The sequence below is a fragment of the Chiloscyllium plagiosum genome, unplaced genomic scaffold, assembly GCF_037043375.1.
Source record: "Chiloscyllium plagiosum isolate Xiang-an unplaced genomic scaffold, Cpla_swu_hap1 HiC_scaffold_37, whole genome shotgun sequence".
NCBI lineage: Eukaryota > Metazoa > Chordata > Chondrichthyes > Orectolobiformes > Hemiscylliidae > Chiloscyllium > Chiloscyllium plagiosum.
In genome coordinates, this window is record NW_028270175.1 from 6,736,223 (window position 1) to 6,758,240 (window position 22,018).

Consider the following 22,018-nt stretch of genomic DNA (forward strand, 5'->3'; position numbering starts at 1 on the left):
TCCAAGAATTCCTGTGTTGATTGTATAGAGTGTTTGGATCCGCTGACCAGGTGTTTCAGTTTCTGTTGTAGTTCTTTGGCCAGTTTGTATGATGGTGTCCTATGGGTCTGAGTGGGATGTCTGGTTTGTGCACTTTAGGTAATCCATAGAATCTGAGGGTGTTGTTGCTTTCCGGTTTCATTCTTTGTAGGTCAGCTCTGGTTATCTGTCCGTTTTTTTGTAGATTCCTTAGTGTGTTATTTATCCTACTGGTGAGCTGTGGCAGCATCTAGCAGCACTAGAAGGCACAATCAGGAACAATGGACTGACAGAAGAGACACAACAAACAGTGAGACAAACTGTCATACCTATGATAATAAGGAAAAGACAAACACATAACCTCAACACCAAGGAGAGGGAAGCACTGAAATCACTAAGAAACGATAAGAACATAATCATACTACCAGCAGATAAAGGCAGAATGACGGTCATCCTAGATAAATCTGATTACATCCAAAAAGCACAATTACTTGAAGATACCAACACCTACCAAAAGAGGGAGTTTGACCCCACCCCACAGCTACCACAAATCTGACCCAGAGTTTGGGTTGAATATGTCGATGACACGTTTGTAATCATGAAAAACACGGAAATAGAAAAAACACACCGGATCATCAACGCCACACTCACAGGAATCCGATTCACGAGAGAAGAAGAAAAGGATAGCCAACTCCCATTCCTAGACGTGATGGTACAGAGAACACCAAACGGAGAATTCACTACAAGGGTATACAGGAAAGCCACACACACAGACCAAGTCCTAAACTATGAAAGTAACCACCCCAACACACACAAACGAAGCTGCATCAGGACACTATTCAAAAGGGCCACAACACACTGCAGTACACCAGGACTGCAAAAAGAAGAGGAACACCTATACAAGGTATTCGCCAAAAACGGATACCCGCACAACTTCATCAGCAGATGCCTAAGAGAAAGACCACGGAACGAGGACATACCACAACCAAAAGGACTAGCCACACTACCATACATCAGGAGCATCTCGGAACTGACTGCCAGACTACTGCGACCCCTAGGACTCATAACGGCACACAAACCAACAGCCACGCTCAGACAACAACTCACCAGAACGAAGGACCCGATACCCAACATGAGCAAGACGAATGTAGTGTACAAAATACCATGCAAGGACTGCACTAAACACTATATAGGACAAACAGGAAGACAGCTAACAATCCGCATCCATGAACATCAACTAGCCACGAAACGACACGACCAGCTATCCTTAGTAGCCCCACACGCAGACAACAAGCAACATGAATTCGACTGGGACAACACTACTAGCCAGACAGAGAACAGCCAGGGAATTCCTAGAGGCATGGCATTCATCCACAAACTCCAACAAACACATCGACCTGGACCCAATATACCAACCACTACAGCGGACAGCTGAAACTGACAACCGGAAGCGGCAGGGACAGACCACTATAAACACCGGAGGAAACATCAAAGAAGCGCTTCGCAGGAGGCTCCCAAGCACTGATGATGTCGCCTAGCCAGGGGACGAAACGTTTGCAACAAAAACTTCCAGCTCGGCGAACAGAACCACAACATTAATCAATCCTGCATTGTAATCACGTCACAATTAGGAACCCATCCTTACCCCAGCGTAATACAACAACACAGTACAAGTAACAAATGCTGTGCAATATAAAGCTACGATGAACAAATTAAGGTTGAAATGTGGTGTGTAAATGTGCTCATACTGTGTCACTTCATCTGTGGGTCACGAGTAACAATCAGCCTTGTTAAATCAGACGGAATTAATCTCACCATGCTGTTTTTGAACTAAGAGCAAATATTTTACTTCACAGGTCCAGGTGCACTTATGCAAAGTATGATTATCACTTGGCTACAGGGATGCAAAATCAGATGTAACTCAAACAGCGCACTAAAATCCAATACTCACCACCTTCCCCATAGGCAATTATATTTAACCTCCTTATTCTATTTAAAACAAAGATTTTTGTAGTACAAAACAACAGCACAAATAACTTTACATCCATCCATCTAAGGAATTTATGCATAGTCTGTCACAATAGAAAAAAAACTTTAATCTATGAGCTTCTTTTTCTCCAAACGTTTCAGTAATTAGAATGCACAATATGTTGCAGTACATATCAATGTGTCCTGCAATAGTTAGCAAGTGAACTCAGATTTGAGCAAAAGACGTTCAGTGCAAATTGTATAATACAATGAATAACATTTAAAATCAGATGTGCAAAGTTCATTATTATTATTCCATTCAGAAAGAGAAAGGGGGAAAAAAGTTTAAAATCACACATTAAGTGCTCATGGCCAAGTCAAAAAGCTCAAATGAAAATAGAATGAAAACAAATTTATTTGTACCAAACCTGTTTCTACAAGTAAAACAGCTACTTTTATTCCATTGGATGATTTAGATAAAAATAACTTGTAAGGGTATGGGAAAAAGCAAGAGATGGGGACTAGAAATTGGTGCTCATTTAACAAGCTGGTGTAACTTCCACTGATTATACCTCAAGTCCCTTGGACTGCTTTTCTGTTGACAGAGAAATATGTCCTCAAACAGCTGTAAAAACCCAATCATGGGCGAGACAAACAATGGAGGAGCAGCTCCTCCAATGTGGTTCTGTATCTCTCAACCATTAGTCCAGCTCCATTCACCAGTTTCCCATCTCATTCTTGCTGCTTCGAGGCACAGAATCTAGATTGAGAAAGCAACTAGGGCAGGAGGTAAACAGCATGATTGGATAAGCTGGAAGAGGTATTCTGGAAGTCCTGGGGTCACACTGGAGAGTTTCAGAAAGCTAGAGCAGCAGACTGTTCAGCAATGATTACTGTGTCAGCTGGCAAGGAACAGTGATAGGAAGCTAGGTACCAGGCTGGAGTTAGTTGATCCACTGTTGATTGGCAAGGAACAATAGTCATTTATGTAAGAATCACTGATCAAGCTTATAGGAATTTATAATCATTCATTCAACTTGTTGACAGTATGGTGCAGGATACACTACTTACAATGCATACAAGATAACTCTGTAAAAAGGAGTAGCAATCAGGATAGCCTTAAAATGTTTTTCATGTATCGAGACAGAATACTATACTCAGGGGTGGATAATTTGAATATTGTTTACCTAGTCAGAATCTTGTATTTGATTCTCAAAAAGGTTTTCAGGAAGATATTTACAAGTTTATATTTTCCAATTTGCATAAATGATTCCTGGAAAGTCAATATTACAGGAGCACCATTTTACGTGGCAAATATCTAGCTATTTTGGTGAACGCACAAAAAAAATTAATTTTATGTTGAAATCTATTTAATCTTAAGATAGATAGCGCAGCACGGTGGCTCAGTGGTTAGCACTGCTGCCTCACAGCACCAGGGTCCCATGTTAGATTCCAGCCTCGGGCGACTGTCTGTGTGGAGTTTGCACATTCTCCGTGTCTGCATGGGTTTCCTCCGGGTGCTCCAGTTTCCTCCCACAGTCCAAAGATGTGCAGGTACGGTGAATTGGCCATGCTAAATTGCCCAGTGTTAGATGCATTAGTCAAAGGGAAATGGGTCTGGATAGGTTACTCTTTGGAGGGTCAGTGTGGACTGTTTGGGGCGAAGGGCCTGTTTACACACGGTAGGGAATCTAATCTAATCTAATCTAATCATAGATAAGACAGCACAAGAAAACTTTTTGAAACGTTTTTAAATTCACCCCATTTAGTTCTGTTTTGCTTTAACATCCTTTAAAGGACCAGAAATCTTTAAGCATCCCCAGATTAAGTATAGCTGTTTGTGGCAGTACATTACTTGACTGATAATATTTTGGCAAGAACTCCCCAGTCTCAAGACTTCGGCTGCTACCAGTCTGTTGACTTGCAGTCTCTCCCAACACATCACTGCTCCAAGGGTCTGTTGCTAAAACCCTCAATTATGCCCACTCAGTCCCAGAACCCACCTAGATGCCACTCACTAACAGCCATGCCACAATATTCTCCCCTGACCTTCCTTTCCAAAATTGAGGCTCAAAAGGAGCATAGCAGTGCCTGTCTCTTCTGCAGATAAGTTGCCAAGAACTGAGCAGGTAGGCTCCCTCTCCTCCCCTGGTCTGGAAATTTTAGCAGCTGTTAAAAGGTGCTAAGAACCCAAATACCAGTCTTAATATAGAAATTGATTCTGACGAACTCAAAGTTGCAATTTTCAAGAACACAACCCCAATCTTGAGAGGACAGTGTATTGAAAGTAATGTTACCACACGACTATCCTCCAATAAAATCAAAGAGCAAGCCCTGATCTTGGGAGGAATATTTTGACCTGGGTAATGCTGTGAACATTTACAGATACTGAATAGCTTAGTAGACCTCATTCTTATCCCATCCCACTATAAATACATGGCCCAATATGAAACCAGATCACAAAAGAGCTGCAAGATTCAGGATTTGACCACTCAATATTAATGATTTGGAGATGCTGGTGTCCACTTGATGGAGTGCCGCTCCGAAAGCTAGTGTGCTTCCAATTAAACCTGTTGGACTATAACCTGGTGTTGTGTGATTTTTAACTCAATATTAAGCTAGTGAAAGAGTCACGGGGCGTAATGCTTGGCTTCAGGTATGTTTGTTGGTTCATAGCTTGTGGGGGTGCCTGGGCAAGATGCAGTCAGATTCCTACTATCCCATGCCAAATTATTACAAGTGTACTAGTAAACAGAGTAGGCCTGCTATCCAATCTCAATTACTTAAAAGAAAAGATGCACTTATGTGCTTAAATATAGGTAATAAAAAAAGCCAAAATCCAATATCTATCGGCTTTCTACTTACCCCTTCGCAGTAACAAACATTGCAAGAGGCCAAAATAAGGATGATGCAAATCAGAGTCAACATTTAAAAGAATGGTTGTAAATTGTACTTTTGGAAATGCCTCCATTTGCTATGCAATGAATCAGAAGTTATTTAAGAAATATTTTTGAACTAGAGAGCCTGGCTATGTTCATTGTGCCTTATTTAATATAGCTGTAGTAAACATGTAGTTTGTGTGGCTTAAGAAAAACCAAAACTAAGTACATCATTGTTTTTCAGATTTAGACAGTGCTCCATTATTTAAGCCTACAAAGAGTACTGACAATAAAATAAGAATTCAGTACCATTTTCTTGGTGAAATAAAACAAAGGCAAATAAACAGCCTATTTGGGCAGGGGAAAATTCATTGGTCTGTCTGAAGTCTTTAACTGATGTTTATATACTTCAATTTATGACATGCAAGTTGCATAAACCTACATCTATCCCTATTTTATTCTGGCAAATAGGATTGTCTAAGTAAATTACCAGAGGGCCAACATAATTATTCACAAATCGACTTTAGTAAATTAAAAAGCAAACGGGGAAGGGGGGGGTGGCTGGTGTGTGGAGGATGGACATGACATTTCAACGTCACACCACATTTTTTGCCCAGAAGCTTTCCAGCTTGGAAATCATTCTGACAGATAGGCTTGGCAAGAGAAAAATGCAGCCACGGAACTTCAAGCAGTTTAGTAGTAGCTGACAAGAGAACAGGGCTGAGATCTTCCAAATCAGATGTTTAACCATGAAGGAGGAGATTCTTCTGCTGTTCCTATTCCACAAGTAGCACTAAGAGATTTAACTTATTCATGAAGCATTCCTTGCCTTTAAAAACCAAGTTTTCTGACACCTGGGAAACCCAGCCAAAGATTATATGTGAAAGAGTTAAATCAAAAGGCAAGCATCCTCAATATTAAAATCACAAATTACTTCCTAGTTGTCTGCCCTTAAAACAAGGGCTTGAAAGTTCACAATTTTCAGTTCATCCAAAAACATGTTCAGGCATTAAAACTTCCAACTCTATTGTAACATTGACACCATAAACTGAGGAAGAAAATACAGAACTTTACTTCTGCTGAACACCACTGCCAACAAGACATTTATTTATCATTTTTAAAATGGTGAAACATCCCGAGGCTCTCCAGAGAAAGTTTACCCAGCAAAAAGATCAGGACCATAATAATACAGGAGCAGAACTGGGCCATTTGGACTAGAGTCTGTTCTGCCATTCGATCAAAGTGGGTGTTTTTCTCAACTCTATTCTCCAGTCTTCGCCTCATAACCCTCTATCCCTTTTACTAATGAACCTCTGTCTTAAACACACTCAATGACTTAGTCTTCACAGCCTCCTGCAGCCAGTATGTTTCACAAATTAGCCACCCTCTAGCTGAAGAAATTCCTTCTCATTTTAGAGGGTCGCTTCCTTCATTCTGAAGCTGTGCCCCCAGATCGCAGTCTCTCCTACATCGCGATATTTACTCTATCCAAGCCTCTCAGTACTCCGTTTCAATCAGATCCCAATCATCCTAGTCAGTCATATGAATTTTAAAAGTTACTGAATTTGAAAAGGATCTTGTTAAAGCAGGATTCCATCAGAATCTGCAATTCCCAATCAATTGAGACATTGCTAATTTTACTTAGTACACAACTTGAGTACAGTTGTAAAAAAAAACTCAATTTTTTGAAGTAGCATTCATCAGGGCAATTTGAAATTCCAATATCACTCCCCAAATCCTAAGATTCATGCAAATTATCCTGATGAATTCAACATGAAAAGCTTCAACAATTTTTTTCTTTCAGTAGTAAATTTTTTTTTAGTTGTCAAAAGTGGGCAAGAACCTCACTTCCTTTTTTTTTGAAATCAAAAGTAGCTCCTTTACATTTTCACAACTGTGGAAGCCCTCCCATGATTACTTCTGAAGTTCAGTTTTCTTGCCATGAGTGATCTCAGTAGAAACCAGCTATTTGTGTCTTAAAGTGACCCGAAATATGGATTACTTACTGATTCAAGATGCTATTTTAAAAACATTTACTCTAAGAGTTAAACAAAATAACTTAATCACCTATATTTTAAAACACAATAAGTTAAACATTGATTAACAACGTAACTTATTTGTAATTTATCTAAGTGACAAAGATCTTCCAAATTAGTTCAGCAGTCCACCAGCCAAATGTCACTAATTGCAGTCACAAGTCCTTTAAAACAGACTTCCTAAGGAAATTCAGCTCTTCCTCCATGATTTAACCTGACACCCAGCCGACAGATCATGATGAACCAGAATCCCATAAACAATTTTCACCAAAAAAATGGCATACATCTGCAGAACATCCTCAACTTCGTTTAATGACAACCTGGATCGTACAGATCCAATGTCATTTTCAACAACAGGAAGAGGTGCAGAATTGCATATTTACTCATTTTCAACCTTTGGACTTAACTCCACATTCAATCTGTCCGCACTCTATCACGAGACCAGCAACTAAAAAAGCTTGGATGGGTCTTGTTTTCTATATGATATGACAAGTTTCAATCTCCCCAGATGTTTTGGTTTCCAATCTCACTAAGTCTTAATTGCAAGGTGATTCAGTTTTCTTATTTGGCTTTAGTCAGGATACATCTCTAACAAAAAAAACCCAAGCTCAAATCAAATTCATTACATAACAAACAAATTAATTTAATGGCACTGACTTGGACCAAATTACTTCCTAGGTTATGACTGACATTTCAGAAAGCCCAGGCTCATGCATAACATTGTATTCCTCTGCACCAAGGGAAACAGCTCCATCTGATGGGAGACTCTCTCAGCAATAGCCTTTAAATTATGTTGACATGTCTCTCTAAATTTTGCTTCGTCCCATGTCATCTAGACACTTCTGTTCAATCTTTACAGCTGCCATCTGGATTTAGCATGTCAGGACATCAGTACGAAATCAATGATTGACACACAAGAGCTAGCTCTCCCTTCTTTGCAGATGAAAAGGGATTTCCATTTCAATAATAAAAGGCGCACAAAAGATGTTTTGAAGAGCCTAACCTTCTGAGACATTACTTGCTACTGACTGCAGAATTAAAGACAAATTTACTTTTTCTGCCAACTAGTTGTCCATTGATGTCAAGGGAGTAAAGTCAGTGCCACTAGTGAGAATATATACAGGGTATAAGCAGGCAGGGAAAAAGTTCTGAGTTTTGTGAAACAAGAGGTTCAGCTGAGCATGACTCAGACCAGATAAGAACTTACAATTAACAACGGGGTGCTGAAGCAAGGGTAATGGGATAACAAGGTGGAAAAGCATTATGTACAGCCATTTAGCAAGATAAGGTAGCATTCAGTATGTTATGTCAGTTAACAAGGTGAAAGGTATTCATTATGTGAAATCTGTTATTCATTGTGCAACAGCAGATGGCCTAGTTTTTACTATTGACACTTGCTGATTGTAACAGTCACCCAATCAATGCATCTTATGGATTGCCTTATCTGGATCCTCCTCCCTGTAAAATGACATAGTTCATTGACACACTGCTGTTCCAGAGAAGACTGTGAACTCATGTCCCTGTGCATATAGGCAATCGTACTCCCTCCCTTCAGGGCCTGGAATAACGAGGGAGGTATAACGATACTGTGTATGAGCATTTTGCTTCGACTGAAAGAGGGGAATGGGATGACATTAGAATTCCAATAAAATTACATTTAGTGGTGCAAAAAAACCCAATATAATTCTAATAGCTATTTCAACTTGGGATATATGTCAAAGACGGTTTTCAGCTACAAGACAAAATATGTAGCTACAAGTTTGCCACTAGTAGCAAAGGAATGCTACAAATAAAGAATATCAATATACAAGTCAGTGATATAATTCTATTCTTTGGAGGAAATTATAAACAAGTCAAACCAACCCACCTTTCTCTTGGCAAAAGACAGCCTGAGGTAACAAGGGTTAGAAGGAGAAATCGGTTTTGTGAACTGTTAACAAGTAATTTAGATCAATTTAGCATGTGGATAATTTTAGTAAGTGTAACAATAGGGAACGTTCCCTTTTTTCCCCCCAAACAAAAATTTAAAATTTCACTTATAAAGCTACCACGGTTACCAAGAGAATACTAAAATCAGAATATGGGTCCTACCATAACTAGCAACCAGCATTCCATAAACAAGCTTTAGAATACTTTCCAGATCCTAGCAATCTGCTATTTCAGATTCACCTAATGACCCAGATGTCTACAATTCTTGGCCAAATACAACAGACTGCTGGAGTTAAATAATAATAATTCAAGTCTGTTGTGCTAATATTACTAGGCAAACCACTAACCATTCCTTCTGGGCACATACCCAATGGATAAATGACAACTCAAAAGCCACAATCACCTCACTTCAACGACATCATTGCAGAAATTTCTCAGGGTCCTAGGCCCAATCATCTTCAGGTGTTCCTCTATTATGAAGAGTAGAGGTATGGATCTTCATTGATGATTGCACAATATTCAGCACTATTCATACCTCCAGGTGCTGAAGCAGTCTGTATCTATACGCAGCAAGACCTGGAGAAAACTTAAATTTGGGCTGGAAAGCAGCAAGTAACATTCACATCAGGAAATTACCAGCTCTAATAAAAGAATAAAATCATTTTCCCTTGATGTTCATCACCAGCATCACTGAATACCCCATTAACATCCTGGGTTTATCACTGACCCAAAACTGATCCGGACAGTTCGAATAAGCAGTGACTACAAGAGCAGGTCAGAGGTATGGAATTCTGCGGTGAGAGACTCACCATCAAGGTAAAATGCAGGAGTGTGACGAAATATTCCACTTGCCCAGATGGGTATGGCTCCAAAATGTTCAACCCTATCCAGGGCAATACAGGCCACCTCTGACACCCTACTCACTAGTGGCAATGTTCACCACCCATAAGACACACTAAATGATTCACTAAAACGCCTTCAAATGACACCTTCAAAACCTCCAACTTCTACCACCCAAGAGGAAGGAGGCAGATGCGTGGAAACATCTAGTTCTCCTACAAATTATGCACCTTCTCAGATTTGGAATTATATACTGTATATCACTATTCCTGGGTCAAAAACTTTGGAACTACCTTCCTAAAAACACAGTAGGTGAACCTACACCCTAAATACTGTCACAGTTCAAGACACCATCTCACCTCTTCCTTCTCCAGGGCAATTAGAAATGGGTAGCAATTGCTAATCTAGTGATCACATCCCATGAATGAATTAGTGAGAAAAAAAGGTTGGCTATGGGATACTCAAAAGGTTATACAGATGCATTCGGAGTGATTTTTCAAAAGGCAATTTGATGAGACAGTGATGTCATGCTGCAAATCCCTGGATTATTCCTTACCAGACAGCACTCCATGCTGACCCCAGCATAATTGGAATGCAAAACATGTTCAGCATGGACTGGTTGGACCAAAGGGTCTGTTTCCATGCTATATGATTCTACTTTCACTACTCAATGCTGATATCATTCAACTAAACAAATACATCTAAAATAATCACAAGTAAATGAGGAACAAACTTTGCAAACAGTAATTCTGATCTCATCTCCAGGGTTCACTCCCATAGTAGCAACCCCATCCTTTGATACCTTACTAAAGGACTGTTCTCCAACTACAATATTACATTGTAAAAACAAGCAAACATCAAGACATGACATTCAAATCCAGACCAATTTACCCTTCCAGTAATTGGAACCACTAGCTTTCAATTGCCGGCCCAGCAAAGATGTGCCCTTTAAAACTCCTTTGATCCTTTAAAATTAGACAGCAACCTTCAAAAGAGAAAACAATTTTCCAAAATTTACAGGTTTATTTTCTATTTGTGTCAACTGTAACCAGGCTTGAGTGCATTCTCCAGGGAGCTCTGATTTGCAACTATTTAAAAGCTAGGTTATGTTTAGTGCTGCACTAGTAAACAATGAAATTCCTGAGATTCGGCAAACCAAGTTTTAGTGCTACTGCCAGCAAGGAGGAAAATTGGTTATTTTGTGCAAAATAACTGCATATCTGTTTTGATAAAGTGTCTCCCTCACATCACATTGTCTCAATGTATTGTGTTTCTGATCAAATATTTATACAATACCTTAAAAGTTCATTTTTCCTCATTCATGACAGCTCCTTTGCCCCATTTCAAAAAAGTTTAAAATTCAGAATACCATTTTGCCTGCCTTCAGGTTCTTTTAAATACCTTAAACCTGTCTCCCATACTGTAAGTTTCACAAAGCCATAGGCAAACCTCCCTGTTCATAAGGACACCAGCAACCTGGAGGGCTGCCTAGAACAGATTGAGTCAGCAGCCAGTTTTTAACTGGCAAGTTTGCATCTGACTTGTTACCAAGATATCAAGACGCACACGTTAGCAGTGCTATTGATGCTCATCTCCTATCACACAGTCCTAAGCATGTTTGGTGTCATTAAAGTGCCAACATTTAATTCTCTCCATACAAAACATTTTCAGGTGATTAGAGTTCCACTCAGGTTTAAGTGGATACAAAAACATTTCAAATTGCTTTGTTTATTTGGGGGTCCATAACTGTGGCATGTTATTTGCCCTTATTCCCTTTCTTGTACTCCCTAGAATAGCTCGCCTTATGCTGTGTAAAGCCTTTATCAGTCATGTGCATCCCGAAGTTGTTCGTGTCATAACAATGAAAATTTGGAACTAGATGGTAACTAAAACCAACTAGATAAAAAAATTTACACATCTTTGACTACCTCACATACAAAGTGGCAGATTATCTACTGACAGGCTTTTGTTTTGTTATTAACATACTGACCAAAAGACTATTAATGTTAAATTATATCAAAATGAAATCTCAAGAATGTAAAATAAGAAGCCTTCATAATACCTGGGTGCACAAAGGTCAAAACAATGATAATTTTGACATGTTTAGGACAGCCTTGACAATGAGTGATTTTTGCTTCAAAAATCAAAGAGTCTAGACCATGATGTATCAATTATGCAAGTGTCCCATAAGATATTTTCTAATCAACATCTGGAGATTTTATTACACATTTCTGGACCAGATGAGACTTGAACTCCAAACCTCCCAGCCCACAGGTAGGGAGCCTACCACTGTACCACAAGAACCCTAATGCAATGGGGGGTGGGGGGTGGGGGGAGAAGGCAAATGCAGGTGTCAGCATGCTTCATGCTGGAGGTCAAGTAATAGTAAAGGAAAGATAGATGTTAAATTAAAGATATATGGAACGTGATGTCAACTGATACTGTGCATAACAGATATGCACAAGATAGCTATACATAACTATCCAAAAAGTTAATTCATCTGCCAATAAAGCACCAGCCCACTGGATCCAGAAGATCTCAGGTTTGACCAATACTTGAGCGTTGATAGTTGGGTTGCGTCAGGACAAATTGTTAAAAAAAAACGCAGCTCAGAGGGCAAAAGCATTTAAATATTAATTAGATTTCCTGCTTAAGATGGTTACCCACTGATCCTCACAAAATGTACATGCAGGCCGCTGGTGAAAACAGGAGCGGACTCAGCAACAATAGAACAGTCTGCTCATTGTTTACAGTAACATACAACTACCTACTTGGGTTAGATGAAAGAGGCAAAAACGGCTACCCAGCAAAAAAAAAACAATCCAGCACGTTCAGATGCGAAAAACACTTAAATTCAGCTATTCTAGAATCAGAGATTTTCTTTTCACAAAATCACCTGGATCAGCATACATCAAGATGATTCAAAGAAAGTTCTCAAACTTCAGAAATATGACTTCTCAAAGACATTTGCAGGTTATTGCACTACTTTACTGGACTGGGAAAACATTTAATAGAAAAATAAACTATCCATGTCACTTACAGGTACAGAATAAATTCCAAGTTCAGATCAGTGATTCAGAAAACAAATAAGATCAGAAATAGAACTTAATGTCCATGAAACGCCAGAAACAGGCAGACAATTGCTAAGTCAGATAAAAGCCTCCTATTCTGTGACAATCTTAAGGCCTCAGTGTAACATACAATGTTAGGCACCTGTGGAACTGTCAAGTTCATTCACTTATAGTCCAGACTGAATTAAAACGCAGATCCCAAAACATAACACCTCCCAACTTCAATTTCTACTGATCTTGCTAAACCAGACATTGCATATTGTGCATATTGAGGGTTGGAACCAATGAAATTGAGATAAATGGAGTTGGAGGCCAAAGGTTCAACTGGACATGTCTCAAGCACAACTTCGCATTTCAAATACTTAAACAGGAACTGTCTTGCAAACACTCCACATCGTAATCATTCCCTTTGATTAGTAGTGGCATTTCACTGAAACAACACAAAGATAGTATACTAATTGCACCACAACTATCAGACGTGCACGCAGAAAAAGAAATTTAGTGGAATAAAGTGCGTACGAATTTATTAATAATTTCATTCATGGGATGAGAGCATCACTGACCAGCCTTACATTTACTGCCCATCCCTAATTACTTAGAGGGCAGTTAAGAGTCAACCATATTTTGGAGTCATATGTAGACCATAGAGAGTCATAGAGATGTACAGCATGGAAACAGACCCTTTGGTCCAATCTGTCCATGCTGACCAGATATCCAAACCCAATCTAGTCCTACCTGCCCATGCCGACCAGATATCCCAACCCAATCTAGTCCCACAAGCCCATGCCGACCAGATATCCCAACCCAATCTAGTCCCACCTGCCAGCACCCGGCCCAGAGGGGCATGGATAGGATAAACAGACAAAATCTTTTCCCCGGGGTTGAGATCAGGTACAGATCGTAATTTCCTTCCAGATGGGTTTTTCTGACAATTGACATTGGATTTGTGGTCATCTTTAGACTCAAATCCAGATTGATATTGAATTCAAATTCTACCAACTGCCAAGTTGGGCTTCGAACCCAGGTTTCCAGAACATTGTGGGTTTCTGGATTAATAGCCCAGTGATATTAGATAATATTTAACTTGATTACATGTCACCTTCTGACCTGAAAAACATATGTTTTGTCAGTGGAAAGACAATGACATCAAATCATTCATTGCTGAGATTACAAATTGAAGAGCTGGTCAATTTCAGGAAGCAGAATGGAGTACACACCCATCTATATCAATGGTCTGAGGTGTAGGTGGTCGAGAGCTTCAAGTTCCTGCGAGTAAATATCAACTACCTATCCTGGCCCATCCACATCAATGCTACAGTCAATAAAACACGCCACTGACTACTTCATCAGAAGGCTAAGGAACTTTGGCATGGCCAAAATGAAAAACTTACCAATTTTTACAGAAAGCAATCTATCGAAATGCATCACAGCTCGATATGGCAACTCCTCTGACCAAGACTAAGAAATTACAGAACTAAAAATGCTGCCCAATACATCATGAAAACCAGCCTTTCTTCCACTGACTGCTTACACTTTCTGCTGCCTCATAAAGACCCCTCCCACCCCAGTTCCATTAGGCAGATGATACCAACAGATTTAAGAACCGTTTCTTCCCCACTGTTATCACTCATGATAAGACTTTTCATTAGGATAGATATTTCCCTACACCTTCTCTGTAGCTGTAAATGCATGTTGCATTCTGTTCTATTACCCTGATGTACTTAAGGTATGATTTGTCTGAATAGCACACAGAACAATACTTTTCACTGTATTTCAGTACATATGACAATAAATCAATCCAACAGAGATCAAAGCAAATCCATATCCTTCCAACTCAAGGGCCTAACATTTTGTTGCTTTGGCTAGAAAACATTGTACACATTATCAGAAGGTCATCCATTTTTCAGTGTCACTTGACACGAAGTTAAAATGTTGTTGATTCACACTTGAGCCATCACTATGACAGCCTATTTCCACTTATTTAACAGTGCCCATTCTGCCCCTGCCTTATCTCATCAGCTGCTGAAATCCTCAACCTTTTAATCAACTCCACTAATATGTCCTTATCAAGGGATTCTGAAGAAAGGTCACTGTGCCAAACTATTAACTCTGCTTTCTCCACAGATGTTGCCAGAACTGCTGAGGTTCTGTAATTTCTGTTTTTGTTTCAGATTTCCAGCATCTGCAGTTCTAGGCTTTATCTTGTTATCTAACTCTGGGTCAAAAAACTTTAAATTCTCAGAAGCACCTCATGAGAATTTAAGTTTTATAAAAGTAAGTAATTGTTCAATTTATCCTTGAAAGCAAATTTATAATCCACTAAATACTAATGTTAATCCACTGAAAATATTTGCATTTCTCTCGAGACCTGCATCAGAAAGCTTACTTCAGCTTTCCCACTGCATCTCCAGTAAATACTTTGATTTTGTCCTAAACAGAACAAAGTAAAATGAAAAGATACTCCCTTGAGAATTACACATTAATCTTTGCGATCTTAAAACATAAATGTTACACTAGATTTATCATGCAGATTTTTCTGTCTCCAAGTGCTTCCCCCCTCCCCCTCCCCGCCAGTTACCTGCAGTGAAACAGACAACTTCAAAAGAATGGAAGCATTCACTGTAGCTGTAGATATTCACTTATCTACAATGGAAAAAGATAAAAACCTAACCATGGGAATTGCAAAAGAGGATGTGTGCACAAAGTAAATTACTAGAGTCAACCTCATCTCAATACACAACTTCTCAATCTGATCACAACAAATCTTGTAACATGGTACAAAATAGTATTCTGCTGAGAACAGCTAGTCTATGATACATAGACTATCGTGTATGCAGTTTTAAAAATTGTTTGAATCGAAAAAATCACCCCAAAAGGGCTTGAGCCTAAAGACAGCCTTTAAAAGGCTCACTAGCATAAACCAAAAACTATATGCAAGTAATATCTGGAATAATCCCATTACACTTGCTAAAGTTGGAGAAAATTGTACACTTTAAAACTGCAGATATTTCATCTAGTAAGATATTTTAGTAAAATACAAGTGTCAATTTATGCCACTCAAAGGTGTCCAAAACAGAATACATTCAACACCTTTCCATGAATTCTTGCCACAACTTGAGAACTATACCCAACATTTACAAGATCTACAACTTAACATTAAACAGATAGCTATCAAACATGTTGACAGCCACGAATCACTTTTTTGTAAATAGAACAAGTTATCCTCACGAAATTTTCAATTTTGTCTAAATGCTCTTAGAAATTGCTGAGACAGCAAATGGAGCAACTAAAAATTACCAAACTATGCAGTATAAAAGAACAGATTTAACATCCAAAAAAATCTGATAAAAATTAAAAGCTTGTTGTTAAAGACTTCAGCTTTCCTGACAATGGTGAGTTCAGCAATTTGAAATTAGTTGATTTAATTGCACAAGGATATAAAAATATTTTAACGCAAAAACATGCGTGAAGCAAAATTATTTATAAATGCCAATGGAAAACACTGATTTTACTAAGAATGTTTGAGAAAGTAAACATGCTGTAAATTTGACTAACTACAGACTCATGTAGCACTTAGTTCCAATACAAAACCATGAAGTATTGTATATTTCGACTATTACTTTTCTCAGGAGAAACAAAATGTTTAATCTCAAATATACCATTGCCACAAAAATTCCCTTCAGATTCATGCTTCAGCATTTAAAAAGTGATATTTGAATCATTCCATTAAATAACTAGCACAAATCAAAGAAGCTGCAATGCGTCGACTTATGAGCTTTAAAAGGCTAATCAATATTTAATATGAACCATTAAGATTTTATTAAAGAAAGTCTAGATGACATTGTCATTTACCAACCTCAGAAAACTTAATGAACAACAGCAATAATGATTTTTAATTGATCAATTCCTCAATGATCAAAATAAAACAAAGTCAAAGGTAGTGCTTGTATTTAAGCCTTGTAAAGATGTCACACTAATATAATAGTGATCAAAAAGATGAGGAAAACTGAAAATTTACTTAATGTCTTAAACCTGGGATGAAAGACCTTTCTGGAAGTAGGAGAGTCAGGAAATAAAAATGGAGCATTTATTCAACATTAGACTGGAAACCCATCAGGAGACAGAAAATCCTTTAATTACCATGAATATCTGAGATGAATACACTGCAGTTTAAAGTAACGTCACGTGGATCTATATAAAAATAAAGCCTGGCCCTTAGTTAACCTTAGATAACCAAACCCATAATGGGAAAAAGGGGCAACCCTGCGGAACAGGAGAAAATCAGGTCGCCTACCTAAATGCACTGCAGATTTCCAAGGTTCCCAAACATCTTGCAAACACCAATTAAACCAAAACACAAGATGAAGGAAGGCAATTGTCGTCTCCACACCCCAGTGCATCTTCAATTCTCAAGCAAACAACCAAACGCTTGCAGAAGGGTGGGAAGCGAATAAATAAGTATTTTCTGCAAGGAGGACGGATTCCTGCACATAGGATGAGAGATTTCAATTAAAAATAAACCTACGGGTGAATGCCCCTTCCTCACATCCCAATGGAGGATGGGGGGCGGGGGGGAGGGAGGCAGAAGCAGAGGGTCTTCTCAGCCCATCATTATAATAATTTACCATTCATTTCAAATGCAATGACCGTGCACCCACGTTCTTTTGGGGAAATAAATATGCTTTTTTCTCCTCATCCACAAGAACATGGCCGGAGCCCAACACCAAGCAGAATGATGCAGAGGAGAAACCAGAACAAAACAGCATTTTAAAGATCCGCCGAGGGTCAATGGGACGAATGGAAAGGAAGGAGGCAGACGTTCTCCTCACCTTTGCCGGCGGACGCGACGATGGGAAGGCTGAGTAGGAGGCAAGTTATCAAGGCGGAGAGTCTACACCTGACGGGATTCATGCTGCTGCCACCGCCGCCCGGCTACCGATCACTAAAATGGCGGCCGCCCGCCTGCTCGTTCCCGCCCCGCAGCCCCGCCCCGGCCACGCCCCACCGGCGCCGCCGACGTCATCCCCGCCCCGCCCCGAACTGACGCGCAAAAACGTCACCGCCACGCAGCCCCGCCCTCTCCGGCCGACGGTTGACATCACCGCAGCTATTCCCCGCCCCCTTCCCTGTACGGCGAGACGTCTTGCCTAGTCCCCGCCCTAATGCGTCAGACACCTCGGCCCGCCCCTCACCGTGAGCTCAGGCCAGGGAGAACTGCGTCACGTGACAATTAAAGGGACTGGTGACCCAGCAACCAGACCGTTCGGCCCTTCAGCTGCAATAACCACTTATTCCTGGATTTGACAGTGTACAGGAAGACAAATACAATTCATTTCAAGAATGCAACAGTAGGGATGTCCTACTGAAGTTGTGGAAGGTTCTAGTCAGACTGTATTTGTAATATTCTGAGCCCCATATCTAAGGAATGATGTGCTGGCCTGGGGGATGAGGGATGGGGGGGGGTGGCAGTCCAGAGAAGGTTCATAAGAGTGATCGTAGGGAGGAAAGGGCTTGTGTTTGGAGTTTAGAAGGATGGGAGTGGATCTAATTGAAACTTACTGAATTCTGAGAGGCCTGGATAGAGTGGCCATGGAGAAAGTGTTTCCATTAGTGAGAGAGACTGGGACCTGAGGGTGCCGTGTCACAGTGAAGGGATGACCTTTTGGAACTGAGATGAGGAGGAATTTCTTCAGCCAGAGGGTGGTGATTCTGTGGAACCCATTGCTGCGGAAAGCTGTGGAGGCCTACTCATTAAGTGTATTTAAAACAAATAGGTTCTTAATTAATAAAGAGTGAAAGTGTCATGGGGAGAAGGCAGGAGAATAGGATTGAAAAACATATCAGTCATCTTACCCTCACCACTCCTCTCTGCCTTCCACAAGGACTATTCCCTTCGCCAATCTTTGGTTTGTGCCACTCTCCCTACCAACCCTCCCAAATCCCCAGGTACCTTCCCCTGCAACCGGAAAAGATGCAAAACCTGCTGTTACACCATCCCCTTCATCTCCATCCAGGGCCCCAACTAGTCCTTGCAGCTGAGACAGAGATTCATCTGCCTCTGTTCCAACTTAATTTACTGCATCAGGTGCTCTCAAAGTGGTCTTCTCCACATTGGGGAGACCAAACGTAAACTTAGGGAATAGTTCACTGAGCATCTCAGCCGGGCCCGCAGAGGTTCACTGGACCTCCCTGTCACCACCCATTTTAATTCCCCTTAATTCCCCTTACTACTCCTTTTCTAACATGACCATCCTTGGCCTCCTCCATTGCCACAACGAACCAAACTGCAAGTTGGTGGAACAACACTAGTCTGGGGTAAATATAGGGTAGGAGAATGGGTCTGGGTGGTTACTCTTCGGACGTTCAGTGTGGAGTTGTTGGGCTCCAATTCATTGAGTGCTCCAATTCAAATAACCTCCCTTCCATTCCTCCCAGCCACCAACTGGATTCATTCCACCCATTGACCAACCAGGTCGTACCCTCTACCTGTCTTCACCTATCCCCACTTCACCACCCTGCCCCTACCACCCCCTTTATCTGCAGCTTCCCCGAGTCCTGAAGAAGGGTTACACCTGAAACATCGACTTCTCTACCTCCTGATGCTGCCTGGTTTGCTATGTTCTTCCAAACTCCTGACTGTCTACTTTGGATTCCAGTATCTGCAGCTTTATTTTGTCTCTAATCACGATTGAATGCCAGAGCAGACTCGATGGGTCAAAAGGCCCAATTTATTTTCTATATCTTGTGGTTTTGTGGTCTTGTGTAATCGCAGAAGGAAAGTTTCCATGTGTGGGGAACTAAGCCATCTGGCCCCTCAAGCCTGCTCTGCCTTTCAACAAGATCATGGCTGATGTTTTCATGGGCTCAGCTCCACTTACCCACCTGCTCACCATAACCCTTAATTCCTTTACTTTTCAAAAATGTCTCTATCTTTGCCTTAAAAACAATTAATGAGATAGACTCAACTGCTTCATTGGACAGGGAAATTCTACAGAAGGTTGTCAATAGAAGAGCCACATGGATCAACGTTGCAACCCTCTTAAAAATATAAATGACCTTCCCAAATAGCTAAAAAATCAGAACACAACTATTTGCAGATGATTGCATGGTTTAGGCATGATGGAAGATCATATCCATTGACAAGTTATGAGAAGATTTGTAGCTCAGATTGAGGTTCTGGATATAAGTTTGCTCGCTGAGCTGGAAGGTTCATTTTTCAGATGTTTCATCACCATATTAAATAACATTATCAGTGAGCCTCTGGTGAAGCACTGATGTTAGAGTCCCGCTTTCTATTTATGTGTTTAGGTTTCCTTGGGTTGGTGATGTCGTTTCCTGTGATGATGTCAATCTCTGTTCTTTTTCTCAGAGGGTGGTAAATGGGGTCCAAGTCGATGTGTTTGTTGATAGTGTTTCAGTTGGAATGTCATGCTTCTAGGAATTCTCATGTGTGTCTCTGTTTAGCTTGCCATAGGATGTATGTGTTGTCCCAGTCAAAGCGGTGTCCTTCCTCATCTATATGTAAGGATACTAGTGAGAGTGGGTCATGTCTTTATGTGGCTAGCAGATGTTCATGTATCCTGGTGGCTAGTTTTCTGCTTGTTTGTCCAATGTCGTGTTTCTTACCTGTTCTTGCAAGGTATTTTGTAAATGACATTAGTTTTACTTGTTGTCTGTATGGAGTCTTTCAAGTTCATTAGCTGCTGTTTTAGTGTGTTGGTGGGTTTGTGGGCTACCGTGATGCCAAGAGGTCTAAGTAGTCTGGCAATGAACACAATTGGCCAATTTCTCAGCAACAAACCCAAACAAGCAGCCAAAACACATTCAGAAACCCTAGCCGCTCTCCCCTACATCAAAGACATCTTGGAAATGACTGCCAGATTACTCAGACCTCTTGGCGTCTGACTTCAGCTCAAAAATCCACATTGACCCTCCAAAGAGTAACCCATCCCAACCCGATTACTCCACATTTACCCCTGACTAATGCACCTAACTGCACATTCCTGAACACTATGGGCAATTTAGCATGGCCAATTCACCTAACCTGCACATCTTTAGGTTGTGGGAGGAAACTGGAGCACCGAGACACAGGAAGAACATGCAAACTCTACATAGACAGTTGCCCGTGGCTGGAATCAAACCCAGGTCCCTGGTGCTGTGAGGTAGCAGTGCTAATCACTAAGCCACCGTGCCACCCACTGGGCTCTTACGGCCTGTCTTCTGTGCAGTATTTCCCAGTCTCCAAAGGGGATGTGATGGCCTAATGGTATTATCGCTACATTAAATTCAGGTTCAAATCCTGACATGGTAGATGGTGGAAACTGAATTCAATAAAAATCTGGAATTAAGAGTCTAATGATGACCACAAAACCATTGCCAATTGTCAGAAAAACCTATCTAGGTCACTAATATCCTTTAGAGAAGGATATCTACCCATCCTTGCCTGGTCTGGCCCGCATTTGATTCCAAACCCAAAGAAATGTGGTTGATCCTTAAACTCCCTCTGGGTATTTAGCGATGGGCAAGAAATGCATCCTGTGAATGAATGTTTTTAAAAAGGTAATCAAGGAAACTCTGCAGCATTTATCAATTTGAGATTATCCACTGCCCATTTCTGTCTGTAATGCTCCACCTTGCTAGTTATTCATCGATGACACAGGCTGGGATCTCCAGTCCCATTCCCAAACATAGGTCCAGCTAATTTCCTACCTAAAGGAACAAATTAGCACAGCATCAAGTGCATTTTTGATTGATTTGACTTATTGTCACATGTATCTCAGTATAGTGAAAAGCAAGGACAAGATTAACAAGATCAACATTATTTGAAGCTAGAGAGTCAATTCATCAGTTTAATAATGGTTGGGAAGAAGCTGTTCTTGAACCTATTGGTGTGTGTGTTCAAGCTTCTGTACCTTTTGCCTGACGGAAGAACTTATTAGAGTACGTTACCAGAGTGGAATGGGTCTTTGATGATCTTGGCAGCTTTTCCGTGGAAAGAAGAGGTGTAAATAGAGTCCATGAATGGGAGGTTGGCTTCCATGATGGTCTGGGCTGTGCACACCACCTTCTGTAGTTTCGCATGGTCCTGGACAGAGCAATTGCTGTATCAGGCCGTTATGCATCCAGACAGTATACTTTCAATGGTGCATCTGTAAAAGTTGGTGAGGGTCCTTATGGACATGCCAAATTTCCTGAGAATCAGTTCCACATCTCCAGTATGCTTTTGGGTTTTGGATGAGTGGGCCTCAGACTGAAGATGTTGCCTAGTAGGGTAACG

General features: G+C 40.5%; 1 protein-coding gene across 1 annotated transcript in view; it reads right to left on the reverse strand.

Moving 5' to 3' along the window:
- The window catches only part of clstn1 (calsyntenin 1), a 93,363-nt gene extending 75,656 nt beyond the window's left edge, over window positions 1-17,707 (reverse strand). The window contains exon 1 of the mRNA XM_087980274.1: window positions 17,571-17,707. Within this exon, the coding sequence (XP_087836400.1) occupies window positions 17,571-17,652 (82 nt within the window). The 5' untranslated portion in view covers window positions 17,653-17,707. The remainder of the gene's footprint in view (window positions 1-17,570) is intronic.
- Window positions 17,708-22,018: the final 4,311 nt, after the last annotated feature.